Genomic DNA, 27,164 nt, shown 5'->3' with positions numbered 1-27,164 from the left:
TGTAGACGTGAATGTTTTCACAGTAAAAGAACAGAGTTCTGTTTGTCTCTCCTCTGATTGGTCGATCCGTCTGACGGGGGCGTTTGATTCGCTCCTCAGGTTCTGGTGGTGGGGAACCCGGCCAACACCAACTGTCTGATCGCCTCCAAGTCGGCCCCCTCCATCCCCAAGGAGAACTTCTCCTGCCTGACCCGCCTGGACCACAACAGAGCCAGCTCCCAGGTAGGATAACAGGCCGCGCCCACTGCCAGGTAGGATAACAGGCCCCGCCGACTGCCAGGTAGACTAGCAGGCCCCGCCCACTCCAGATACCCCAACACAGGCCACGCCCACTGCCATGTACACTAGCAGAAGCCCCGCCCACTGCCAGGTATGTTAATGAAGGCCCCGCCCACTGCAAGATACGCTAAAGCAGGCTTCGCCCACTGTCAATTAGGCTATAGCAGGCCCCGCCCCCTCACAGGTATGCTAACGCAGAGTGAAGCAACTTGGTGTTAGCAGACCAACGCTGAGGACTTCCTGGTCTGGTGACGCCTTTAGCATGGATGCTAACAGCTAGCGTCCGTTATGCCCCGTTTCCGCCCCCAGGTGGCGATGCGCTGCAACGTGTCGGCAGACAAGGTGAAGAACGTGATCATCTGGGGGAACCACTCATCCACCCAGTACCCCGACGTGCACCACGCCAAGGTGGGGGCCCCCGGCGGCGAGGTGGGGGTCTACGACGCCGTCAAGGACGACGCCTGGCTCCACGGCAACTTCATCTCTGTGAGCACTCGCTGCCGCCGCCTCAGCGCGCCACAGGCGTTCACTTCCTGTCTGCTTAACGATCCGCCCCCCTCTGTGTGTGTGTGTGTTACGACCCCCCCCAGACGGTGCAGCAGCGCGGCGCCGCCGTCATCAAGGCCAGGAAGCTGTCCAGCGCCATGTCTGCTGCCAAGGCCATCTGTGACCACATGAGGGACATCTGGTTCGGCACCAAGGAGGTCAGTGCGACCCGCTGGGGGGGGGCGTTGCTGGCGGGGGAGGGGTCACATCTCCTCTGGAAGGAGCAGGGCTGCTCTGATTGGTCGTTTTATCTGTTAGTGCTGAAAAAACAACATTCCTTCATGTTTAACGGAACATCGTGACCTCAGGTTGAAGGGTGCCGTACCCCGTTGCCATGACGACCGGATGAGATCTCTCAGCTCATTAATTAGCACCTTAGCATGTTCATCAGCATGTTCATTAGCATGTTAGTTAGCTCACCGATTAGCCTGTGTGTGTAGCATCTCTTAAAGCGGCAGGTTGTTTTCTGATGGGAGGAGACTGATGTTGTCATCAGTGGGGTCGGCCCCGCCCACACTGAAGCTGTGGTTCCCTGCAGGGGGAGTTCGTCTCCATGGGGGTGTACGCCGGGGGGAACCCCTACGGCGTCCCGGAGGACCTGATCTACTCCTTCCCCGTCCAGATCAAGGTGGGTCGTCCAATCAGCTGCCAGCGTCATAACAAATGGAGCGGGTGATTGGCTAATGATTAACCACTCCTCCCTCCCCACTGCGCCCCCCCCCCCACACACAGAACAAAACCTGGAAGATGGTGGACGGCCTCCCCATCAATGATTTCTCCCGCGCCAAGATGGACGCCACGGCGGACGAGCTGGTGGAGGAGCGGAACACGGCGCTCGAGTTCCTGTCCCAGTGACTCACCCCCCCAACGTGGGGGAGCTCGCGGCTCTGAAGACCTGCACCTTCATGACCCCCCCACAAACACCCAGCCGCTGTTTGTGTGTGTGTGTGTGTGAGTGTTTACGTCTAAAGGCCACCTCGTAGGTTAATTGTAAAAAACACACACCTGGCCGACAACCCCCACCCCCACACCAACCCCCCCAGGGGGCAGATGATGACACACACTAGCTGCCCAGAAACTAACTGAACAAGTTCCCACCAATAAACCAGAAATCTGACTAAAGCACAGTGGGTGTGTTCATTGACGGTTCACACAGGATCCAGAATCAGGATCCAAACTGGATCAACGCCTCTCTGGTCTCAGATCCTATCAGGTATACTAAACTTTACCTATAAAGTATATAAAATAAGTTCAGAGGAAGAATCTGATCATTGTGCAGTGACACAGGCCGACCACACGGGGGCAGCATCGGTCCCAACGGAGCGTGAAGAAACGTCCATTGGAATCCGAGAAATAATGAATCAACCACGAAATGAAGAGAATAAGTTGGAAAACTGTGAATCACGTCAGTTACATTTAGTACAAGCGATTAAATGTTGGAATGGAAAAAATCCGAACATTTGGATTCACGAGACTAAATGATAATAAAATACCAATAAAGCCGAATTAAACCGTCACTAATCTGTCATAAACGAGTAATTTGTATTTTAATGTAATTACCCCTACCGGAGAAACAACTTATAACAAAAATATTTCAACGCAAGAACAAAATAAGTTCTTTTTACGCGATTAAAAATAGCTTCCGGGTTGGGCGGGACCATGTGGTATCCCCGTTAACTGACGTTCTTTTTCACCAATTACCGCTCTTCGTTGGCAGACCCTAAACCGCTGGTCATTGGCTAGGGGCGTGGGGCGGGGCTTCCGCGCCGTGGCAGCAGCCAAGCTTGTCTGTCCGGTCGCAGCAGGAGCTCTGAGGTGGAAGATGAAGCTCTGCTGGTTTAAAACTGTCGAATCGGAATGAAATCGGTTTGAAACTGGGTTCTCCGGTTCTGGGCGGTGGTTCCGGGTGATCCCTGTCGCTTCTCGCTGAGGTTTGGACCTTCTCCCGGGACTTGAACAGGTAACTTCGGCCCCTACCTGAGGCTGTTTCTTCAGGAACTGTTGATCCGCCTCAAGAAAAACCAGAACCGGCAGCAGAACCTGTTCAGACTGGTTCCGGATTAATCCGGAATGACTCCTGCGAGAGAATATTTCTGTTTTATTAAACCGTGTCGGGTGCGGAAGCATCGTGTAAAAGAGGTAGAATGATAACGAGAGGAAAATTCATTTTATTGGTTAAAGAAACTTTTAAATGCTAAAACCCAAAACAAAACAGGAAGTTATTGTTGTTGTTATTGTTGTTATTGTTGCTTTAGAAGTGAATTTAAGGTTTTATATCATCTTAATGCAACATAAACTGGGACATAATTAGACAGGTGCTGCAGCCCCGCCCACGTGGGGCGGGGCTAAGTGTGTGTCGTCACGGCTCATCTTTCAGTATCAACTCACGGGTCTGTGGAGGCGGTGAGGGAGAAACAGATGACGTCACGACCGGATGGGGGCGTGACCTCCGGTTCTACTGCATTAGCAGCAGCTAGCAGTGGTCACACTGCCATTGTTCATTATATAAATAAAGGTGGAGCAGAGGTTTGTCTTTAAGACCTGGAGACATGTTCACACACACACACACACACACACACACACACACACACACACACACACACACACACACACACACACACACACACACACACACACAGTCCTAGAAACATGTTCGTCCTAAAATAACTAAATAATGCGTGTAAACAAAAACAACCGTTACTCCATAAACATCACGGCGGTGATCAATAGTTGTTCAACAGCTTCTTCTTGTTGTCGTCTTTTGATCTTGTTGACACGCGTACAACATGTCATAAAGGTCACACACACAACCAGCTGACCCCTGACCTTTTGACCTTTCATACGCCATCAGGAAGCTGATGGAGACAAAACGGGGTCAGAAAGTAGCTGATAGCGCTGTAGCTAGCAGAAATAACTCAAGCTACGCTAATGGTGGTAGCCACGCCCCCTCAGTGGGCGTGGCTAAGAAAAACTTCCAAATAACACAGAATACAGGAAAGGTGGTTTAGCTGCTGCTTGTTAGCTGCTGCTTGTTAGCTGCTGGTTGTTAGCCGCTGGTTGTTAGCTGCTGGCTGTTAGCCACTGCTTGTTAGCCGCTAGTTGTTAGCTGCTGCTTGTTAGCTGCTGGCTGTTATCCACTGGTTGTTAGCCACTGGCTGTTAGCTGCTGGCTGTTAGCTGCTGGCTGTTAGCTGCTGGTTGTTAGCTGCTGGCTGTTATCCACTGGTTGTTAGCCACTGGCTGTTAGCCGCCAGTTGTTTGCTGCTCGTCTGTGAGAAGCTGGTTGTTAGCTGCTGGTTGTTAGCTGCTGGTTGTTAGCCGCTGGTTGTTAGCTGCTAGCTGCTAGCTTCAGAAGCTAGTTGTTCTTCACAACAACTTGATGTGGTTGTTGATCTGTTAACATGACGGGTTGTGGGCAGAACAGTCTGTCACACACACACACACACACACACACACTCACACTGGCTGGCTGTGATTGGTGCGTGTTTCTGGGGGCGTGTCCTGTGCTGAGTTGAGGGTCGGTGCTGCAGGTCTGTGATCTTCCTCGGGGTGGAGGATGAGGCGGTGGTCTGTTGTTCTCTGACAGCTGTCACAGTTTTCTGGACCGTTTTTAACAAACACAGAGATTTATTGTGAGCTAACGCTAAAGCTAAAGCTGCTTGGTTAGCCTCTCCCAGCAGTGGTGTCCTGACGCTGCAATGATGTCTCTGCGTTTAGCCGGTGAGTTCAAACTCGTCTGTTCGTCACCTTCAGAGGCTTTGATGTCTTTTTTTAGAGGATGAATCTGAGTCCTGCTAGCAGCTGTTTGCGTCTGCGAACGCGACATGAAATCTTTAAGGCTGCTTGACGACGGCGCGTGGCCTCAGACTGTCGGACGGATAAAAAACACACGTAAACATGTTGTCTCTGCGCTGCAGACCTGACCGGAGGAGCGATGACCGAGTTCCAGGAGAAGCTCCGTCAGCAGCACGAGGAGTCCATGCACCGCGAGCTGGAGGCGCTGCTGGGCACCGGCGGGGGGGCCGAGGTGGAGGTGAGCCAATCAGACGCCCCCCAGGGAGGCCCGGGCCCAAATGACCCGGTTCTGTGGGATCACATCGCAAATATTTACAGAGAGTCCGAGAGGTCGATCCATCCCCATGGCGACGCTACAGGCCTGCTGTTAGAAGCAGGGATGAACGACCCCAGGGATATTCACACACACACACACACACACACACACACACACACACACACACACACACACACACACACACACACACTTTGGCCTTTGTTTGAACCCAGATGTGATCTGAAATGTTTTTTGCTTTTAGACCCAGGAAGGAGGAGGGGTGAGAACAGGAAGTCCCGCCCTCCCGTCCTGCTTATTTCCTGCTTGTTTTCTGACGGGGTTCTGATCCAGCGTTCCGTTCGGTTCTGTTTCAGACCAGCAGGAAAGACTTCGAAGGCTTCAAGACGCTGTTCCACCGCTTCCTGCAGGTCAAAGGTCCCGCCGTCGACTGGGCCAAGATCCACAGGCCGCCGGACGACTCGGTGAGACCGACGCTCGCCGTCACGCGGGGGCCTGTTCCTTTAAGGTGGAGGTTAGCTTCACGCTAATGAAACCAGATCCAAAGACACACACACACACACACACAGTGCTGCTAAAATAGCGTAGCCCAGTGAAGGTTAAGCCTAAGAATAGCCCGACCGCTGCAGGGGGGGGGCATGAACTGAATGTTCTTCCACTTGGTCTTCATCACCGTCCACACAAACAGGAAGTGGACTCATCAGACCGGGTTCAGGAAGTCCGTATGGACCTGACAGGAAGTCTTCATTGGTTTATTTTAATGTAGGAACTCTTGATTGTTAATGTGCCCCCCCCGCCCCCGATGTTCAGATCCAGCCGTACGAGAAGATCCGGTCCAAAGGCCTCCCCGCCGACATCAGTGCCAGCCTGAACAAGCTGGTGGTGGTGAAGCTGAACGGGGGTCTGGGGACCAGCATGGGCTGCAAGGGCCCCAAGAGCCTGATCAGCGTCCGCAACGAGAACACCTTCCTGGACCTGACCGTCCAGCAGATCCAGGTAGGACCCAAGCGGTCGGAGGAACCGCCGTCTGGCTCCGCCCCCCCGACGACCAAACTGAAGTCTGTTGTGTTTCAGCATCTCAACAAGACGTTCGACGCCGACGTGCCGCTGGTGCTGATGAACTCCTTCAACACCGACGAGGACACCAAGAAGATCCTGCAGAAGTACTCCCAGCACCGGGTCCAGATCCACACCTTCAACCAGAGCAGGTGCGGCGCACACGCCGAACCCCGCCCCCTCACCCAACATCACCAGTCACCCCATCATCATCATCATCATCATCATCATCGGTTCCGTTCCCGGGTAGATCGACATAATCGACATAATCCTTCAGCTTCAGGTCTGAATCTGACACCTTTAGGCCATCCGACCGACCATCCGACCGACCATCCGACTGAAAGTTTTTAGTCCAGCCTACCAATCAAAACATGTTGTTATTAGACCGACCACCAAAAAAAACAGTATTAGAACGACCGACCGGTCGGGGAAGAAAACAACGTGATCATCCGACTGAAAAAAACAGTTTTCAGACCAACAACCGACCGACCAAATCAAATGTTCTTTAGACCGACCATCGGACCGGAAGAACTTTTTTCGACCAACGACAAAAACATTTTTTCAGACCGACTACAAACATTTTTTGGGGACTGACGACTGAAAAAACCTATTTGTAGACCGCCCGTGTCTGACCCGGACCCGTGTCTGACCCGGACCCGCGTCTGACCCGGACCCGCGTCTGACCCGGACCCGCGTCTGACCCGGACCCGCGTCTGACCCGGACCCGCGTCTGACCCGGACCCGCGTCTGACCCGGACCCGCGTCTGACCCGGACCCGCGTCTGACCCGGACCCGCGTCTGACCCGGACCCGCGTCTGACCCGGACCCGCGTCTTACCCGGACCCGTGTCTGACCCGGACCCGTGTCTGACCCGGACCCGCGTCTGACCCGGACCCGCGTCTGACCCGGACCCGCGTCTGACCCGGACCCGCGTCTGACCCGGACCCGCGTCTTACCCGGACCCGCGTCTGACCCGGACCCGCGTCTGACCCGGACCCGCGTCTGACCCGGACCCGCGTCTTACCCGGACCCGCGTCTGACCCGGACCCGCGTCTGACCCGGACCCGCGTCTGACCCGGACCCGCGTCTTACCCGGACCCGCGTCTTACCCGGACCCGCGTCTGACCCGGACCCGTGTCTGACCCGGACCCGTGTCTGACCCGGACCCGTGTCTGACCCGGACCCGTGTCTGACCCGGACCCGCGTCTGACCCGGACCCGCGTCTGACCCGGACCCGCGTCTGACCCGGACCCGCGTCTGACCCGGACCCGCGTCTGACCCGGACCCGGGTCTCTGGTCTCTGCTCAGGTATCCGAGGATCAACAAGGAGTCTCTGCTGCCCATCGCTGAGAACATGGGGGTGTCGGGCGAGAACGCCGAGGCCTGGTACCCGCCGGGTCACGGCGACATCTACGCCAGCTTCTCCAACTCGGGCCTGCTGGACCGGCTGCTGGCCGAGGGGAAGGAGTTCATCTTCGTGTCCAACATCGACAACCTGGGGGCCACGGTGGACCTGTTCATCCTGCACCACCTCATGAGCCAGCCGGCCGAGCGGCGCTGCGAGTTCATCATGGAGGTCACCGACAAGACGCGGGCCGACGTCAAGGTGAGGAGGGGGAGGGGCCGGGGGAGGGGGCGGGGGCGGGGCCAGTGTCTGAGCGCTTCCTGTCTCCCCTGAGCAGGGAGGGACCCTGATCCAGTATGAGGACCACCTGAGGCTGCTGGAGATCGCCCAGGTGCCCAAAGCCCACGTGGACGAGTTCAAGTCCATCACCAAGTTCAAGATCTTCAACACCAACAACCTGTGGATCTCGCTGCCCGCCATCAAGAGGCTGCAGGAGAAGAACGCCATGGACCTGGAGATCATCGTCAACCCCAAGGTGGCGCCCCGGATCGGCCGCTTTAGGGTCACGTTGTTGTTTTCCCACCTGACGCTCACGTTTCCTACTCTCCCCGGGTCCCTGAATGTCTCTGCAGACGCTGGAGGGCGGCCTGAACGTCCTCCAGCTGGAGACGGCTGTGGGCGCCGCCATCAAGAGCTTCAAGAATGCGCTGGGCGTGAACGTCCCGCGCAGCCGCTTCCTGCCGGTGAAGACGTCGTCCGACCTGCTGCTGGTCATGTCCAACCTGTACAGCCTGGACGCCGGCTCGCTCATCATGAGCCCCAAGAGGGAGTTCCCCACCACGCCCCACGTCAAGCTGGGCGGCTGCTTCACCAAGGTCAGGCCCCGCCCACGGGGAAACCCGCCCGGGTTCGGGGAGCGTGTGGGTTTCTGAACGGCGGCGTTTGTTCTGCAGGTCCAGGAGTTCCTGTTCCGGTTCGAGGACATCCCCGACATGCTGGAACTGGACCACCTGACCGTGTCCGGAGACGTCACCTTCGGAAAGAACGTCTCTCTGAAGGTGGGGGGAGGCTCCAGTCACCCGTTGACCTCTGACCTCTGAGAAAAGGCTGTTTGAAGCCAACCTCGTCAGATGGGACTCAGATCAACTCGAGATCATGAGAATATTTCTGTTGTCCAGATGAAAAATGTGTCAAATTTTGCCAAAATGTTGAAGTGAAATCTAGAAATTTATTTTTTGTGAAATTAATTTTGAGAACAGAAATATAGAATTTTTTAAAATTAATTCTGATGAAAAAATGCATTAAATTTTGGACCCAAAATTCACAAAGTTTATTAATTTGACATGTTGCAGAGAAATCTAGAAATTAATTTTAAGTGTAATAAATTTTGACAACAGAAATATTTTATTAAAATTAACTGACAAAAAATCCTAAAACAATCCTGAAATTTTGAGGTGAAATGCAGAAAATTATTTTAATTAAATCAATTTTAGATGACAAAAATATAAATTTTGTCCAAATTAATTTTGACAAAAACAAAAGTTCCTGAAAGTTGAAGTGAAATTTAGGAATTAATTTCAAGTAAAGTTAATTTTGACAAAAATTAGTGCAATTTTATTAATTTTGACCAAAAAAAATGTAATTCCTGAAAGGTTGGAGTAAAATATAGAAATTAGAAATTTTTTGTTTTGGCTTTAAACGATTCCAGCTGAAACTGAAAAATGAGGTCAGGTTGTCACGTGACCTGATCACGTGACCTGATCACGTGACCTGATCACGTGACCTGATCACGTGACCTGATCACGTGACCTGATCACGTGACCTGATCACGTGACCTGATCACGTGACCTGATCACGTGACCTGATCACGTGACCTGATCACGTTGACGACTCTATCGTTAACGCGGCCGACTTGTTCCTCCAGGGAACCGTCATCATCATCGCCAATCACGGAGACCGGATCGACATTCCCGCCGGAGCGATGCTAGAGAACAAGATCGTCTCAGGAAACCTGCGGATCCTCGACCACTGAGGCCTTCTGGGTAAAAACCAAGATGGCGTTTGCTTGCTGAATGAACTGTTTGTTTTGGTTGATTTTCTACGTGAAACCAAAGGTCATCTTCATCCCCTCCTCCTCCTCCTCAGGGAGAAAAGTGTTTCTGAAATGACTGCTTTTTCTTCTGTGAAATAAACGAGTGCTGTAGGTCAACCAGTGTAATTTTTAAGAACCAATGAGGAAGCTGTAGTCTAGTGGTCCCCAAACGAAGACCCTCCACATTTGGCACGGCCTCCTGAACAGTACCAGAAAAATGCCTCTCGCCTTCCGACAAATTTTTTTAGACCGACCGACTGGGCAAAAGAAAATATTTTTTTACACCAACCGACTTAAAAAAAACAAAAAACTTTGTTTTAGACCTTCTGACCGAATGAAAAAAAATTGTTTTTACACCAACTGGTCACAAAAAAAATTTTTTTTTGTTCCAACCCAAAGAATTTTTTTTCAAACAACCGACCAAAAATAATTTTTTTTGGACCGAACTGGCAAAAAAAAAAAAATTCAGATGGATTAAAAAAAAAAAAATTTTAGACCCATTGACCAACAAAAAAAAAATTAGTCTGTCTAAAAATTTATTCGGTCTAAAACATGTTTCGTTTTCAGTGGGATGGTCGGTCGGGCGGTCTCAATAAAAAATATTTTCTTGGTCAGTCTTTAGTCTTTAGACTAAAAAATGTTTTTTTCGGTCGGAAAAACATTTTCCTGTGGTTGGAAAGAAAACATTTTCAACTGACTGATCGAAAAAATGTTTTAGAATCATCGACTGACAAAAAAATCTTTTTAGACAACTGACCACTCACCTCAGTCAGATTCACTAATTGGCAAAGGTCTAAAAAATCTTTTTTGGGTCAGTTAGTCCAAAACTTTTTTGATAAGTCAAAAGATTTTTTCTTGTTCTACTAAAAAATATTCTTATGGTCGGTCAGTCTAAAAATAATTTTTTGTGGTCAGTTGATGTGAACGTTGTTTAGTCGGTCGGTTTTAAAAAATTTTTGATCGGTGGGTCTATCAAAAAAAAATTTTGTTGGTGGGTCAGTCTAAAAAATTTTTATGTAGTCGGTCGGTGGGTCTAAAAAAAATTTCTGTTCGTCCAAAAAAATTTCTTTTGGTCGGTGGGTCGGTCTAAAAATAGTGTTTTCTGTGTCTAAAAAAAGATTTTCTTAGGTCGTCTATAAAAAATGTTTTGCGGGTGGTCAGTCAGTATGTGTTTTGATTGGTCTGTTTCAAAACATTTTGTTCGACCGGTGGGTAAGTAAAAATTTTTGGATTGTCTCAAAATATTTTTTTTGGTGGATGGGTCAGTCTAAAAAAAATTTTTGGGGTTGGTGGGTTGGTGTAAAAAAATTTTTTGGGTAGGTCAATTTCAAAAGACTTTTTTCATCAGTAGGTCAATCCAAAAAAATAATCTCTGCTCGTCCAAAAAAATTTTTTGGTCGGCCAGTGGGTCTAAAAAATTTTTCTGTTTGTCCCAAAAAAATTTTTTTGGTAGGTGGGTCGGTGTGAAAAAATTGTTTTTTGGTTGTTTAAAATTATTTTTCTTCGTCGGTCGGGGGGCTAACATTTTATGCGGTTGGCTGGTTGGTCACAATTTTTCCTTTGTTTGGTTTTTCAGTCAAAAAACATTTTCGCGGTTGGTCAGTGTAAAAATGTTTTTTTGTCTGTTTAAATATTTTTTACACCAACCGACTAAAAAAAAACAAAAACCTTTTTTGTTAGACCTTCTGACCGAACAAAAAAAAATTCTTTTTCACACCCACTGGTCAAAAAAAACAATTTTTTTTGTTCCAACCAACCCAAAGAATTTTTTTTCAACCAACCGACCAAAAATAATTTTTTTAGACCGAAATGATGAAAAAAAAATAATTTCACACTGATTTTAAAAAAATTATTTCAGACCAATTGACCAACAAAAAAAATTAGTTGGTCTAAAATTTTTCTTTGACTGGTAGGTCAGTCTAAAACATGTTTCGTTTTCAGTGGGATGGTCGGTTGGGCGGTCTCAATAAAAAGTATTTTCTTGGTCAGTCTAAAATCTAAAAAAATGTTTTTTTCGGTCGGAAAAACATTTTCTGTTGGTTGGAAAAAACATTTTCAACTGACCGATCGAAAAAAATTTTTAGAACCATCGACTGACAAAAAAATCTTTTTAGACAACTGTCCACTCACCTCAGTCAGATTCACTAATCGGCAAAGGTCTAAAAAATCTTTTTTGGGTCAGTAAGTCTAAAAGTTTTTTGATTGGTCAAAAGATTTTTTCTTGTTCTACCAAAAAATATTCTTGTGGTCAGTCTGTTAAAAATAATTTTTTGTGGTCAGTCGATGTGAAAGTTTTTTAGTCGGACGGTTTTAAAAAAATTTTGATTGGTGGGTCAGTCTAAAAATTTTGTATTCGGTCAGTTGGTGGGTCTAAAAAAATTTTTTCGTTCATCCAAAAAAATTTCTTTTGGTCGGTGGGTCAGTCTAAAAATATTTTTTTGTGTCTAAAAAATTTTTTTCTTAGGTCGTCTATAAAAATTTTTTTGGGTAGGTCAATTTCAAAAGACTTTTCATCAGTAGGTCAATCTAAAAAATGATCTCTGCTTGTCCAAAAAAATTTTTTTGGTTGGCCAGTGGGTCTAAAAATGTTTTTCTGTTCGTCCCAAAAAATTTTTTTTGGTAGGTGGGTCGGTGTGAAAAAATTGTTCTTTGGTCGTTTAAAAATTTTTCCTTTGTCGGTCGATGGGGCTAAACATTTTATGCGGTTGGTTGGTCGGTCAAATTTTTTCCTTTGGTTGGTTTTTCATTCAAAAAACATTTTCGCGGTTAGTCAGTGAAAAAATGTTTTTTTGTCTGTTTAAATATGTTTTACACCAACCGACTAAAAAAAACGAAAAACCTTTTTTCTTTAGACCTTCTGACCGAACAAAAAAAAAATCTTTTTCACACCAACTGGTCAAAAAAAAAATTTTTTTTAGTTTCATCCAACCCAAAGAATTTTTTTCAACCAACCGACCAAAAATAATTTTTTTTAGACCGAACTGACAAAAATAAAAAATTTTCACACTGATTAAAAAAAAAAAATTCAGACCAATTGACCAACAAAAAAAAAATTAGTTGGTCTAAAAATTTTCTTTGACTGGTAGGTCAGTCTAAAACATGTTTTGTTTTCAGTAGGATGGTCGGTCGGTGGGTCTAAAAAAAATTTCCATTCATCCAAAAAAAATTCTTTTGGTTGGTGGGTCGGTCTAAAAATAGTTTTTTGTCTAAAAAAATTTTTTTGGGGTAGGTCAATTTCACTTTTCATCAGTAGGTTAATCCAAAAAATGATCCAAAAAAATTTTTTGGATGGCCAGTGGGTCTAAAAAAATTTATTTGTTCGTCCCAAAAAAATTTTTTTGGTAGGTGGGTCGGTGTGAAAAAAATGTTTTCTGCTCGTTTAGACCCACCGACCGACGAATTTTTTTTTAAACATTTTATGGGGTTCGCTGGTTGGTCACATTTTTTTCTTTGGTTGGTTGTTCAGTCAAAAAAACATTTTCGCAGTTGTTTTTTTGTCGATTAAAAAAAAAAAATTTCAGTCGGATTGTTGGTCTAAAATATTTTTTTTCGGTGTGTTGGTCCAACAGAAAGTTAATGTCCAAGGCCAGAGAGGGTTATTTAGTTATTTTCTATTTCATATTGTTCTTTTTTTCATTATTATTTATTTCATTACTTTTCTCTTATTAAAGGTTAATATTTGGTAATGTGTGGCTTTCTGAAGACAAAAAATGTGTAAAATTAGGTAAACTGACCCCGGCCCCCCATCAGAGAAGTTATGTGGCCCCTACAGGAAAAAGTTTGGACACTCCTGGGTTAAACCATCTCACATCTTTATTGTAATTATATCCTTTGAAGTTGTCTTAAAACCAGTCAAACTCATCTGAAACACACACACACACACACACACACACACACACTCCTCTGAGCAGGTCGTCTTACACGCTGCCTCAGCAGGTTTGGCTGCTCTGCGGCGGGAACGATACAAGACCCCGCCCTTTGTATGACATCATCAATCACACTTCCGGATCAGATTTAAACATGATTTCATCCTTGTCACAGATCATCATCATCATCACCATCATCATTTGATGTTTTAAGACTCGATAAAATCAGAACAAATTCCATTTGGTTTATTTCAATTTCTGTCCGCTGACTCAGCAGGTTTTTTCACATTTCTTTTTGCCGTTGCCTTGGTGACGCGTCAGACCTGAAGAACAAACGCTCCAGGTGTGATGCATGAACAGATGAAGCTAGCATGCCGCTAACGTTAGCAACCATGGCAACACCTGACGCAGCTCCGCCCTCTGGAACGTCTCATTGGTTCAGGGAGGAAAAGAATCCAGGAAGGACAGGAAGAAGGAAAACGCCACTTCCACAGGAAGCCCCGCCTCCACCCGAGCATCAGCAAAAGTTTAGTGTCGATCGTCCATCGCTGCTATGAAGAGCAGAAATAAATTACCCCACCAGTCCTAATACGCCCGACTACAACCGACCAATCACGGAGCAGCACCTGCTGGATCGCAGTGACGCGAGGTTTGACTTGTTTTTATTGTCTCTGAGGGCGGGGCTCTTCACGAGGCCCCGCCTCTTCTAGCTTCATAGTTTTGGTCCCAAGGGGCTGAGGTCATTCTGAGGTCATCCTGAGGTCGTTGGGTCCAGGAAGTTGGCCCCCCCATCACCTCTTCTGCTCCCAGATCTCCACCATGTTCAGGTCCAGCCGCTCCAGGCTCCTGAGGGCCTGCAGGTTCTCCGTGTAGAACGCCACGTCCACCACCACCAGCCTGCACACCACGGGGGGGGGGGTCAGACTGGTGTGTGTGTGTGTGTGTGCGTGTGTGTGTGTGTGCGTGTGTGTGTGTGTGTGTGCTGCTTACCCGTGCTGCGGCCCCCCATCGTTAACGACCCCCAGTCGAGCCAGTTGCCTCTTCAGGTGCATCTTGAAGCCGGCGTTGATCCTCAGAAACAACATCTGCACAGGAAACACACCAACCTGAGTACCGGCCCCGCCCCCCCCACAGACCACCTAACCCCGCCCCCCTCCCTCGCTGAGCCTCACCTGTGTTTGCTCCTCAGGTAGGAGCTCAGAAATGGCTTCGTGCATCTTGGTCATCTGTTTACAGACGTTCCTGAAGCAGGACGACGGCATCGGAGCCTTCACCTCGTACTGAGGGGACAGGAGGTCACATGACGCACCGGCAGGTCACATGACGACACGTTTAGAACGCAGACAAACAGTTTAGGTGGGAACGCCTTCGGATGGAGGCGTAGCACCTCCCCCCCTCCCTGGTTGCCGTGGCAGCAGCCGACTCACCTTGGACAGGACCTTCTCAAACAGACCGTCCATGATGGCCACCAGCTTAGCGGAGATCTCGGCGATGTGGTCGTTGTAGTCCTGGAAGACGAAACGTCGTCAGCTGCTGGAAACCGTCACGGAGGGAGGGGTACACCCCGAGACGGGGCGCTAGCACCCCGAGACAGGGCGCTAGCCGTTACCTTGGTGATGTGGTCGAAGTGTCGCAGCGCGCTGAACTGCTTGGGCTGCAGTTTGCTCTCGAAGTGGGCCCTGATGACGGGGACGTAGTGGACCACCAGCTGCAGGCAGCGTGACGCTAACGCTACACACACAAAGCTAACGTTAGCTCGCGGCGGTCCGGAGCGGGACGCGGGTTCGGTTCCCGACCGGCGGCTCCTACCCAGGTTCTTGGTGGTGATGGTCTTCAGGCCGACCACCTGCAGGGCCCCGGCCCCCAGAACCAGCTGGCAGCTCCGGGAGTTGAAGTGCTGCAGAAAGAGCTCAGCCAATCAGGTGACGCTTAGCCCCTAGCCTCTCAGTTATTAGCCCCCTAGCCTCTAAGCTATTAGCCCCGATGCCTCTAAGCTAACCTTGTTAGCAGGAAGCCATCTGACCTTTGTGCAGCAGGAAACGTCCAGCATTCTAGCTTACACTCCGCTAACGGTATTAGCTTTGAGGCTACAGCGATGATTCCCGACAGGCGTTTAGCTTAGACGCCGCTAGCGGTGTTAGCGTTGTGTGATCGGACGGGGGCGGTTCTGACCTTGAGGAGGTCGGACAGACGCGTTAGCATGTCGGTGGCGATGGACGGGATGTCGTTGACGCACTGACAGTACTCCAGAAAGATCCGGATCAGGAGCAGGACCGTCCTGTGGGGGGGGGCAGACGAGACGTGAACTCGGGCCCACGGAGGTCCTACCGGGTCTGGATCTGCCTGACGGGGGCGCCGTACCCGATGACGGCGTACTTCTGGCCGTTGACGAGCAGAAACTCCGCTGGCTTCCGGTTGTCGGGACCTGAAGGAAGACACGCTCTTTAGCGTAACGTTCAGCGCCGCAGCGAGCTGCTGCAGTGGCCCCGCCCCCTTCCCGTGGATACCTGGGACTTTTCGCTCCGGCAGCGAGATCCTGCCGCCGGCGATGGACTCCACCAGCTCCTGGAACTCGGCGGGGACCTCGGCTTGCTTCCAGCGCTCGTTGTCCAGCAGAAGGCTGCGGAGACAAACGCGGCGTGAACACGGACTCGCCCCCCTGGCGGACGCTGGCCGCCGCCGCCGCCGCTCACCTCAGTTTGGTCTTGCGCTCGTCGTGGAAGCGGTGCACGAAGCGGTTGGCCTGGCTCTGCAGCGCCCCCCTCAGGGAGACGCTGCGCCGGCCGCTCAGCTCCTCCGTTCTGCCGGCGAACGCCTCCACCGCCCGCGACAGCGACACGAACTCCGATGAGCTCAGGCGCTCCAGAGACCCGTCCTGAGGGGAACCAGACGGGGCGTTACTGAAACCACGCCCCTGCCTGGGAGGGGCTCCGCCCCCTAAAGGGGGAGGGGCTTACCTTGGCCCTGCCGGTGAGGACTTTGACGCAGCGGTCGTGGCTGACGTCGGACGCCGCGTGCAGCAGGTCCTGCAGGCTCCTGACGACCCGCTGAAGCTCGGGTTCCGACGGCGTCGGGTTGGAGACGCTGTGGGCGTCGGCTTCTGTTCGATTCTGGATCCTGGGACCCGCCCCCTGGCTCTGGAGCGCCACCTGCTGCTGCTGGGCCTCGCTGAGGGCGTCGCTAATGAACAAGCCCTCGTGGGTGAGGTAGGCTAGCTCCGCCTCCCCATGCAGGACGGACAGGCTGGGGGGGAGGTCCGGGGGGGGTCCTGGTCCCGCCTCCTCCTCCGGGAGCTGGAGGTTCTGATTGGACGCCAGAACCTCCAGAACCACGTTACTGATCACACTCACAGTGGCCTGACACACACACACACACACAAAGGTTTAGTGGTTTGGGGGGTCCCGGTCCACCTTGGGGGTCCCGGTCCACCTTGGGGGTCCCGGTCCACCCGGGGGCGGTCCTGACCCACCTTGATCCTCTGCAGGAACAGCAGGAAACTGTCAAAGACGTTCTTCAGCAGCTGGAACCACTGGGGGAACGTCATCACACGCATCTGGTCCGCTAGCCTTCACACACACACACACACACACACACGTTAGCAACATGCTAACGGCCCACCGGACAGCGATAGGCCCCGCCCCCCCAGAACTGCAGCACTACTCACTTAGTGACGACTTCGGTGTCGATGTCTTCTATGTGCAAAACGCTTTCGGCCACACACTACAGACACACACACATCAAAGCATTTACACACACACACCTCCAGAAGGTTGTTGGTTCCACCTCTAGGAGGCGGGGCTTACCTGAGCGACCACGCCCTTCGCCGCGGCGATCATCTCGTCGCTGTAAATGTCCACGAAATTCAGCTTCCTCTGACGCAGCAGACCGAAGACCAGCGACTCCAGACGCTCCTGCACACACACACACACACACACACACACACACACACACACACACACACACACACACACACACACACACTGACAACAATCAGTTTACTGTCAAACATTAAATCTTTCATTGATCAAATTAAATCACAAGACTGATCAGAATATTTATGATAGATCAGGTGTCGTCTGTGTGATTGTTATTGTCTGATTGATTCGATTGGTTTAATCATCAGTTATTGATCCGACGGAATAAAGGCGTGTCACCTTCTGCAGGGCAGCGTTTGTGGGCGGGGCCTGTGACGGTAAACAAACACAATCATTTTTCTGAGATTCATTCAGCTCCAGATTCAGAAATAGATCCTGGAAACAACCAGGTGTAGGGCGGGAAGTAGAACCTACAGTGGAACCTACAGCAGAACCTACAGTGGAACCTACAGTAGAACCTACGGTAGAACCTACTATAGATCCTGCAGTAGAACCTGCAGTAGAACCTACGGTAGAACCTGCAGTAGAACCCTGAGATACGAGTTTAATCCGTGACTAGGTGACTGGGCGACGGCTCGTATCTCCAAACACTCGTGTGTGGAGGTTCTACCGTTATGTGTTTGGAGGCGGGGCTGGAGGCGGGGCCTGCCACTGCTTTACCTTCTCCAGGACCTGTGGCTCCTCCCTCAGGCTGCGGTTCAGGTCGCTGCGGGCGTACATGCTGAAGTCCTCCACCATCATCTTGTCGATCAGCTTCTCCAGCTCACACAGCTGAGAGCCCAGGTGCCTGTGGGGGGGGGTCAGACAGGACTCTTCTCATTGGTCCAACCGGTACTGAACGTTTGTACTTTTCAGACAGGTGTGACCACATGAGGGCAGCACTTCCTCCTCTGTCCAGCAGGTGGTGCTGAAGGCCTGAGGCTGAGTCACACCAGACTGGATGACTTCATCTGAATAATGTACATTCATCCTTTAATCCTGGGGAGTTTTTTTTTTAATTTAAAAAATTTAAAATTAATTTTTTTTTAAAAATGTACATTCATCTTTTAATCCTGGGGATGAATATATTTTTAATTAAAAAAAAATTTTAATAAAAAAAAAGTAAAAGTTTTTTTTTTTTTTAATTCTTGTACATTCACCCTTTAATCCTGGGGATTTAAAGCGTGCCCCCCCCCTCACCTGAAGCTGTGTACCCCCTGCAGCTCCTGCTGCAGCACCTCCTTGGTGGTGGTGATGAGCTCCAGGGCGCCGACGAATTCGGAGGTGGAGAGCAGCAGCTGGACGGTGGGCTGCGTCTGGTGCACCGCCGCCATCAGCTTCAGCTTGTTGTGCAGCTTCACGCAATTGTTGCGCGTCAGGGCGGTGCGGACGGCCCGCAGGGGCCCCTGGCACATGACCCGGTCGATGGCGGCGGTGCGGCCCCGCAGCACGGCCACGGCGCGCTGCGTCTCCTGGAGGCGGTCCTGCAGCTCGTGCTGCGACGACATGGCGTGGAAGAACGCCTCGGAGCGCAGCGAGATCTGACGAGCGATGCTCACCTCCACCACGTCCAGGTAGTGGCTCAGCTGGACACACACACACACACACACACACACACACACACACACACACACACACACACACACACACACACTCAGCGCCATAAGGAATGTCTGAGATGCACATCTCAGGAGGGGGGGCGAGTCTCACCTTCTCCTGCAGGAGTTTGGAGGAGGACGCGTCCCGGCTGGCCCTCCCCCCGGCGCCGCTGAAGTGAGACCAGGGCAGAACGGCGCTGAAGGTGGGGGGGTCCTCCAGGGCGAAGTCCGGCTTCATGAAGATCTGCAACCAAAGGCAGACGTGAGGTCAGGGGGGGGGGCGCAGAACGGAGGAGGAGCTTCAGGCAGGAACACGGCGTCACCTTGGGAACCTGTTCCAGATCGGCTCGAGACTTTTCTGGTAGGAACAGGAGCAGATTCAGGATCAGGTCTTAGCTTAGCTTAGCTTCTGTTAGCAGGAGGTGGATATTTGCTACCGTGGTTGCTGGAGATGCTGGACACGGCGTCCACGTCGTCTTTGCTGGGGCAGATCGTCTTACAGCGTTCGTGGATTCGTTCCCTCTGACGGTAAAAACATCAAAGTTACAAATTCAGGAGCGACGATGGGAGACGAAGAGGTTGACCTGGGGGGGGGGGGCGCCCCCTACAGGAGAACCAGAGAAATCAGAAGATGTGACGCTGGACGTCTGCTCTACTTCCTGTGAGACTAGACTAACAGGAAGTCCACCAGAAGAGGAAGACGAGCGTCACCGACATCAAAGCCCGGAAACACTTTCATGTCTAAATCAGGAAGTCACTGAACTGAATGCGGCGGACACACCTGAGCTGTCTCCTGCAGGTAGGGGCCGAAGTGTTCCCTGGTGATGTTGGGGAGGCAGAAGGAGGGCATCACTTCCGTCTCGGCGAAGTCCAGCCCCCAGGTTTTGGTGAAGAAGTCGGACTCCCTCTTGGCGAGGCGGGGGTCGTTCAGGGCGGCGGGGAGGTTGACCCTGGAGCTGAACACCGTCCACCTGTCGTGCTCCGCCACCACCGATGGGCCATCGCACAGGCCCCCCTGCCTCTCGCCCGTGGGCTCCGCGGGACAGACGTCGGGCAACGACCGGAGGGGCCGGCAGCGCCGTGGGGAGGGGTCACGCTCCTTGTGGTACATCCCGTCGCGGCCTCCGCTGCGCCCCCCCGGGGAGGAGCTGTGGCTGGAGGCCATGGCATGGGGGCTCGGCTCCCTGAAGGCGAGCTGGAGGCCGACGCCCACAGGAAGAGAAACTCAGTTTTTATACCTTCAAGAAGTCCACGTCTGAAACATCGACGAACCGGTTTGTCCAGTTTGACAGCGGCTCCGCCCTAGAGTCTGACTGATGGTCTCCTAGCAACAGAGGTGTGCTCCATAGGTGCATCAATCAGCGCCTTGTAGACAACAATACGCCCGTCACAGGGCGGGTGGATTAGATTAGATTATTCACGCGAGATTGAAACACACTGACGCTGACACAAATAAAAAACAATCAGAGCTGACCCCCTTTAACTGGACCCCCTCCCTGATTATTGGGATCTCCTGGGACACGTGTCCAATCAGATAGCGTGTAAACCTGTCACGTGGTTCTTACTCAAAGCCAAACAAACCATCACTGATGTCAGTAGAAGAAATTAGAGTTAAAGTAGAACTAGAAACACACGTCGGTTTAAAAATAACTCATTTAAAGTCTCCCTTCAGCTTTAAAAAAAGATTTTAATTATTTATTTATTATTTAATTATTTATCAGTCTCTATGTGGACTGAAGGCAGCCCGACCACCGGATGTAATTATTAACGTCATTAACTGGATGTTTGATTATTAATAATCAATAATCATTGACGTCATCATGATAACTTCATCCCAACATGAAGCATCTTCCTCTTTAACCTGTGAATTATAACCATGTCAAGCTAGCCGGTTAGCTTCAGAGCTCAGCTGGCGTCTGAATTCACTGCTTCAATTCTCCAGCTCCAAAGTGTCCGAGCCGACAGTGAACGCAACACTAATCGATACCTCGAGACACACAAAACTGATCACGTTCATTGACAATGACTCAAAGCAGCTGCAGCTAGTGCTAAAGCTGTTTGCTAGTCCGGCAGGGTTACACGTAGACTGGCTAATGCTAACAGGCTAGCTGCAGATAGGCACCGCTCCGGAAGCGGTAGCCCGTGACTTCCGGTGGCCGCAGCCGTCCTGTCTCTTCCATACCTGTGGCGTGAAGCACGGCGGCCGGAGCTTCTCCTCTGCACCGTCACAGGAGCCCCGGACGAACCGGGAGCGGAACCACAGAGCTCACGGCGACAGCTTCCGCCATTACACTGACCAGCATGCACCGCGGGAGGAGGAGCCACGGCGACTTCTTCTGGTGTCATTCAGGACGCTCCCGCCCTGTATCGATATTGCCCCCTGGTGGCTGAAGCTCGTATCAGCGGCGTAGAGTAGGACTATATTCATCCCTTCAGGAGGTTCCATCACCCGGTGAATGAAGTTAAAATAATTGTCTTCTAATTTTGTTGTACAAAAAATATTTAAAAATAAATCAACAGGACTTCAATGTAGAAATAAAAGTAAAATAAAATGTTTTACTGTTGTGACACCAGACTGACGTGTCCACAGATTGAATTAACTAAATGCTTTACATTCACTCTGGAACTTTAAGTCCCCCCCCCCAGGAATGTGATCAATGAAATCTGAATCAGTTTTATTAAACAAGCTTACAAAGACTTTTGGTTTGTTCTCCACAAAAACAACAAGAACACAACAGTGTAATAATAAATAAGACGACAAACAGGAAGTCGAGTAACTTCCGGTTCCGTTGACACGCTGGTGATTGGATCAGGTTCTCTGCTCCAGACTCCACAGATAATTTATTTAACTGCATAGTTTCACTTTTCACACTTGAGGAATTTAGAAACCCCCCCCCCGGTTTGGTTTGTGTTGTTTGAAAAAAACCTGGATTTAGTTCCTTATCAGCTTCAAATGACCTGAATCAAACCAATAACTTTAGCAAAGACCAGTGTTGTTAGCTGAATGCTAACACGCTCTGTCCAGCTTTAACTTCAAGGCGTTCTCTTTATGTGGGGGGGGGGTTCAACAATATGATCCTTCTTCTCAAACCCCTGGAGTGCATTTTATAAACTTGTAAACATTTGAGGGTGAGCTGATCTGAGGAGACGGTTTGTTCTTCATGAGCGACTCGTGTTGGGGTCCGACCCCCCCTGCCCCCGTCACGGTAAAACCACACGCGGCACTCTGAGCAGAACCACTGAGGAATGGTTTGAACTTCCTGTTTATAAAGGAAGTTCTTAAAGGACAGAACCTGAAGCCGGTTAAAAGCTGTTAGAACACCCCCAAAAAACCACAACAGAGATGGGAGGTAAAGAGTCCATCACCTCCTCCTGACGCCCCCCCCCCCATCAGGTGAGGATCTGATGTTCCTTAAGGCGACGGAGATGATGTTAAATTAAGTTATAAAGATTAATTTAAGGCTGCGTCCTCCTGGGGGGGGTTAAGGGTTCTAGTCCAGCGGGCTCTGGAAGATGAGCCTGACGCAGCCGGCCCCCCCGCCCAGCGGCTGGATGCAGAAGGGGCAGGCGGCGTGGAAGGCATGCGTCCCATGGGGCAGCGGGATCTGCCCCCAGTAGGCGGTGGTCTTCTCGGAGCAGACGTGTCCGCAGGGCACGAAGGCGTGGCTGGGGGGGTCGGCGTCCACGTAGAAGCCCGCCTCGCAGCCCAGCCACAGCGGCACGTAGGGCCCCCGCGCCCGGCACATGGGGCACTCCCTCTCCTGACGCTCCGCCGCCGGCTCGCAGCGCCCCCCCCAGCCGTGGTAGCCGTGCACGTGTCCGCAGCGCAGGTAGGCCCACGGCTGGCGGTCGTCGGGGGGGCCGTTGCGCCGCAGGCTGGGGAAGGCCAGCGTGTTGAAGCCCACGGGGCACTGGGGGCGCCCCGCGTTCAGCTCCTGCCGCAACGCCTCCAAGTGTTTGACGGTGGGGGTGCGCGCCAGCCCCTCCGCCGTGCGCCACAGCAGGGTGGCGCCGCACAGGTCGATGAGCGAGCCGTCCACCAGCGTGTTGCACTCGGCGTCCACCTGAAGGGGGGGGGGACAGAAAGTCCGTCACGTCAGACGCAAATACACCCCCGCCACGCTACTTCCTGTTCAGAGAGGAAACCCACCGCATCACCCCTCTGCTGCGACGAGCGGGTCTCCCTCAGCGTGAACACGCCCCCGCAGACGGAGATCTCCCGCCACAGGCCGGGGGCGGAGTCCTGGCTGAAGCCGCGGCGGGGGTGCATCACCAACACGCCGTTGGTGGTCAGGCCGTCCATCTGGCCGTCACACGTCCTCCATTTTGCTGCCTTCTCCTGCAGATCACAGATCAGTTTGACTGGTCAGCGCTTCGTGACCCCGCCCCCCCCAATTCCCTCCCCCAGCGTACCCCCAGGAAGATGTTCTTGGAGGAGTCGAAGCCGGCGGCGTAGATCCGCGCGGCGTACGGCGGGTTCCTCTGGCAGATGATGCGGCAGGCGAAGCGGGAGATGGTGCTCTGCAGCGCCGGGGGGTGGGCGGGGCCAAGGGCGGGGCTCTGGTTGCCAGGCAGCGTGTCTGTCACCACGAAGTCGATAGGGTTCTCCGTGGAACGGCCGATCTGCGGCGGCGTGGGGAAATAAAACAGGAAATGAGTTCCGGCGGCAGTTAGCGCAGATGCTACGCTAACCGTTAGCGCGCCGCTACCTGGAACATGTCGGCGGCGCCGTCGTGGGTGTACTCCACCACCACCGTCTGGGCACGGGACAGCGTGTAGGAGATGCTGTGCTGCTCCTTGTTGCTGACGGCCTGGGGGGGACACGACAGGTCACGCTGAAGCCGGTGGGCGGGGCTCGGACCTGTGATGATGTCACGGCACTCACCTTGGCGGCCTGCGGCGTGCAGGACGAGTGCACGGTGCTGGGCTTCACGCCGTTGGCCTTGTTCCTGCGACACAGCGTGAAGCGGCTCCTCCGCCTCCCCTTGTCGCCGGCGGGCAGCGAGCCGTTACACCTGGACAGGAAACAGGAAGTGGACACGCGTCAGTTCCATCGGAACCAAACAACCTTCACACGTCCTGGTTTACGACCGGCAGCGTGACGGATCATGGCGGCGGCGTTCAAACCGACGGACTGAACACGGAGCGCCGCGGCTACAGCGATTGGCTGATGAGGCTACGACTGTGATGTCACTTCCGGCTTCTGACGCTCAGAGAATCTAAGAAAAGACGTGTCTCTGTGTTCAGAACCAAAGCAGCTACAAACCAACCGCCAGACTGACGGCGTGATCAATCATCCTGACTGATGATGTCATAACCTTTGATCAGAAACACACACACACACACACACTCACCCGAGCACGATGAGCTCTCCATACTTGACCGGCCCTTTGGTGGAGATGTTTTCCTGGCCGAGTGAAAACATGTGTGCAGACTTCTTGGGGGGTGGGGGTGGGGGGTTCACACGATGTCCCTCAGGGCGTCTCCATCGGCATCACACACACACACACACACACACAAACACACACACACACACACCTCACCTACAGACGCAATCAGAAAGAGTCAGTTTGAAACACGGATGGCTTCATCGCAACACACTGAATGTCCTTCATGACGACACACACACGCACACACACGCATGCAGGGATGCACACACACACACGACGGCGGCCCACAATGTGTGTATTCATGGCGAACACAGAGGGGCAGTTAGACGCCAGACGGGGGCATCTGCATCGGTGACGAGCGCCGAACGTGATTCTGAGTAACAACAACCAACACACACACGATTCATCCGTTCTTCAACACGCATGACGAAGACGACCCCCCCCCCACATCCTGACCGCAGCTTATTCCAGGGCACATAAATACATGGAGGGGGTGTGGGGGGGGACAGAAAGCCATTCACTGCCTGGCGCTGGAGGGAGGACGACTTCAACGCGCCACAAACGCTCTTTGTTTTTCGTCTGGTGAAGAGCGACGTGTTCGCCGTGACATCACGGGCCGCGGTCACATGACAGGTCACATGACTCAGATCCAGACACAAGCATCATTTGTTTACAACGTCTATCATGTCGTTTTACCCGTCACAGAAAATACCCCCCGACACACACTGACCCACTTCACCATGGCAACAGACACTAACAAAGGCTGTCAGGGATCAGCCTGGCACACCAACTGTCCTTAGAAAAAAAAAAAGGGGGGGTGACATCACACCAGTGTGACCCCGTTACTACACTGTTCATTATGTCCACATAAAGCCAGAGCTCTTCACCCACGACCTCCTGGTTGACTCTGATCCACCTGAACATAACATTCTGAAGGTTCTAGACCCACATCCCCGTGTCCCGGGTAGGGGGGGGGTTAACGCCTCCACGAGTCTTCACTCAGCGCTGACCGTCCGACAAAGCAGGACGACTTTCAAGTTCTGAACGGGGAACAAAAGCAGCGTCTGCTGGGGCAGATGCTCTGCTGGGACGCTGCATTCTAATCAGTTCAGGAGGCTGGAACAAGAGAGACCAGCTGGGCAACACACACACACACACACACACACACACACACACACACACACACACACACATACACACACACACACACACACAGACACACACACACACACACAGACACACACACACACAGACACACACACACACAGACACACACACTAAAGAAAAGTACTGTTAAAAGTTAAAAGTAGTTTGAGCACAACAGACATGAAAACTATATAAAACTAAAGTCAACTCAATAAAGAATAATTGTCTTGTAAGGTTTTTTTATAACTTCAAAACCACTAAAGAAAAATATTACTGACAAGATTTTAGATCTTTAGGATAATATACTTCATTTATATAAGATAGCATACTTTATATAAGATACTTCATCTATATATTTCACATTATATTTCGTCTATAAAAGATAATATACTTCATCTATATACTTTATATAGTATATTTCATAATTATAATGTACAATCTGTTGTGGTCAAGAAAAACGAATCAAAACTTTTGTCTTTATGACTTCCTAGTTTATGAATCCACAGCAGACGGGAAAACAGAACAAATAAAATAGAGGATAAACGTGGGAAAACGTTTGAACAATTAATTTAAACACGTTAAAGTCAGTAAAGTGACCGTGAACACAGCAGGAACGTCGTGATGTCAGGTTACAAAACACACTAGAACACGGACGCAATAAAAAAAACTTTATTGACACGAACAGGACGAGCAGAGCGTTAGCCTCAAACTGTTAGCTTAGCCTCTTACCGTGGACGTTGCTAGCGTGAAGCGAATCTCTCCGTGCTAACAGGGTTAGGGTTAGCTGCTTTATGCCGGAGCTAACTAGCTCTCTGGTTAGCATCACAGCTAAAGGCGCGAGCGAAAAGGAAGAGACAACCGACAGGTGTTATAAAACAAACTTTTAAAAAAGTTACCGGCTCGCGCTATCCCTTGCTCCCGGATGTCTGCGTCCCGGCTCCCGGTTACCGGCGGTGTTTCTGGGCGGACGGAGCCCCCGCTGAACGTCCGGTGTCCGCCGGTCAACGACTCGTTTGACTCGTTGGACCAAAACTGAGGGTTTTGTTCCGCGTCTCGCGCTCAGACAAGCGAAACCGATGCTGCGTTCAGGACACAACAGACTGTAGGAAAATCCCTTTTCAACACTCCTCCAGGATCATTTGAAGGCATCTGGAGTTGGATTTTTCAACCAGTGTCACCAGATTCAACTTTATAATCCACCGAACAGTCTATAAACCTCAGTGTAGTTCTAGTTGACGTGTTTCTGTATTGTTTTTCCAGATTATCATTTTAATTCGCTTTTCTGTTGAGGTTTCGCCAATTTGCATTTGTGATTGTCGACATTACTGCCGACTTGAACGCAGCATAAGTATTCGGTGCAACTTTCAGATGCCTTTCAAAATAAAGCGAACAAATTCACTACTCAAAAGTTTAATCATGTTAAATATTAATATTAAAGTTACTGTTATTATCAAAAACAGCTCAATTAACGTCCCCTTGGTCCTCTCTCTCTGACACGTACACACTAACAAATAATAAATTATATTTATTAATAAAATGCCTCAGTAATCCTTCGTAAATCGCTCACTAATGCTTTACAGATCAGGTTAGATGCAGTGTGAACATAAACGTGTTTACACTGCATTGAATATGTTGCACTGCGTCATGAAGGTCACGATGGGAGTGTATTTGTTTCACTGTGTGAACCTGGACTGCTTCACACAGTCAATGAAGACATGTTGGCACGCCACCCAAAGCGTGCCAAATTTTAGGTTGTTTTTCACTGAGATCACAAAACTGATCATTAATTCGTGTTGTCATTCTGACGGCTTTATTGATTCTTCGCGGCTCTTCAGTCAAACTCTGTTCATCAGTTTACTTTCCAGGTAGATTTTCATGAGTGAAACAGGTTTAATTTGAATAGTTGTTTTAATATTATTTGTTG

The 27,164-nt window shown here is 50.8% G+C and overlaps 4 protein-coding genes across 10 annotated transcripts in view; 2 read left to right on the top strand and 2 right to left on the bottom strand.

Annotated features, from left to right (window-relative positions):
* LOC137600764 (malate dehydrogenase, cytoplasmic-like) overlaps nt 1-1,950 on the top strand; it is a 6,761-nt gene extending 4,811 nt beyond the window's left edge. For both annotated transcript variants that reach the window (XM_068322562.1, XM_068322563.1), the window contains exons 5-9: nt 100-222; nt 589-765; nt 870-983; nt 1,364-1,453; nt 1,558-1,950. In XM_068322562.1, the coding sequence (XP_068178663.1) occupies nt 100-222; nt 589-765; nt 870-983; nt 1,364-1,453; nt 1,558-1,680 (627 nt within the window). In that variant the 3' untranslated portion in view covers nt 1,681-1,950. The remainder of the gene's footprint in view (nt 1-99; nt 223-588; nt 766-869; nt 984-1,363; nt 1,454-1,557) is intronic.
* A 648-nt stretch (nt 1,951-2,598) lies between these two features.
* Nucleotides 2,599-9,503, top strand: LOC137600755 (UTP--glucose-1-phosphate uridylyltransferase-like). 2 transcript variants are annotated; one of them, XM_068322548.1, is made up of 10 exons: nt 2,599-2,785; nt 4,742-4,857; nt 5,250-5,357; nt 5,704-5,889; nt 5,968-6,101; nt 7,258-7,555; nt 7,632-7,829; nt 7,927-8,169; nt 8,248-8,352; nt 9,219-9,503. In XM_068322548.1, exons 2-10 carry the CDS (start codon nt 4,759-4,761, stop codon nt 9,324-9,326), a joined length of 1,479 nt encoding a protein of 492 aa, XP_068178649.1. In that variant the 5' UTR covers nt 2,599-2,785; nt 4,742-4,758; the 3' UTR covers nt 9,327-9,503. The 2 variants fall into 2 exon arrangements, with proteins under 2 accessions (XP_068178649.1, XP_068178647.1); XM_068322546.1 differs by lacking the exon at nt 2,599-2,785 and adding an exon at nt 4,356-4,544.
* A 3,645-nt stretch (nt 9,504-13,148) lies between these two features.
* Nucleotides 13,149-21,160, bottom strand: vps54 (VPS54 subunit of GARP complex). Of its 5 annotated transcripts, none has more exons than XR_011036980.1 (23): nt 20,887-21,159; nt 19,486-20,069; nt 19,142-19,226; nt 19,028-19,062; nt 18,817-18,948; nt 18,307-18,692; nt 17,788-17,914; nt 17,407-17,436; nt 17,056-17,163; nt 16,917-16,972; nt 16,722-16,818; nt 16,210-16,608; nt 15,946-16,127; nt 15,760-15,872; nt 15,614-15,677; nt 15,425-15,530; nt 15,062-15,149; nt 14,862-14,983; nt 14,680-14,760; nt 14,425-14,532; nt 14,243-14,337; nt 13,879-14,149; nt 13,149-13,800 (listed from the first exon to the last, which is right to left on the bottom strand). XR_011036980.1 is itself a non-coding variant. In XM_068322526.1 (23 exons), exons 3-23 carry the CDS (start codon nt 19,867-19,869, stop codon nt 14,044-14,046), a joined length of 2,904 nt encoding a protein of 967 aa, XP_068178627.1. In that variant the 5' UTR covers nt 19,870-19,899; nt 19,977-20,069; nt 20,887-21,160; the 3' UTR covers nt 13,152-14,043. The 5 variants fall into 5 exon arrangements, 4 of the variants coding, with proteins under 4 accessions (XP_068178627.1, XP_068178628.1, XP_068178629.1 ...); XM_068322526.1 differs by having other exon boundaries at nt 13,152-14,149; nt 19,486-19,899; nt 19,977-20,069; nt 20,887-21,160; XM_068322527.1 differs by having other exon boundaries at nt 13,152-14,149; nt 19,486-19,899.
* A 204-nt stretch (nt 21,161-21,364) lies between these two features.
* Nucleotides 21,365-26,292, bottom strand: LOC137600757 (E3 ubiquitin-protein ligase pellino homolog 1-like). Its single transcript, XM_068322551.1, has 7 exons — nt 26,137-26,292; nt 24,059-24,247; nt 23,590-23,719; nt 23,414-23,515; nt 23,118-23,327; nt 22,855-23,043; nt 21,365-22,768 (listed from the first exon to the last, which is right to left on the bottom strand). Exons 2-7 carry the CDS (start codon nt 24,127-24,129, stop codon nt 22,196-22,198), a joined length of 1,275 nt encoding a protein of 424 aa, XP_068178652.1. The 5' UTR covers nt 24,130-24,247; nt 26,137-26,292; the 3' UTR covers nt 21,365-22,195.
* Between the last annotated feature and the right edge of the window lie 872 nt (nt 26,293-27,164).

The sequence above is a fragment of the Antennarius striatus genome, chromosome 8 (assembly GCF_040054535.1).
Source record: "Antennarius striatus isolate MH-2024 chromosome 8, ASM4005453v1, whole genome shotgun sequence".
In the NCBI taxonomy this organism is placed as follows: Eukaryota; Metazoa; Chordata; class Actinopteri; order Lophiiformes; family Antennariidae; genus Antennarius; species Antennarius striatus.
Note: the sequence above shows the minus strand (reverse complement) of the source record. Positions and strands in the feature narration are given on the sequence as shown.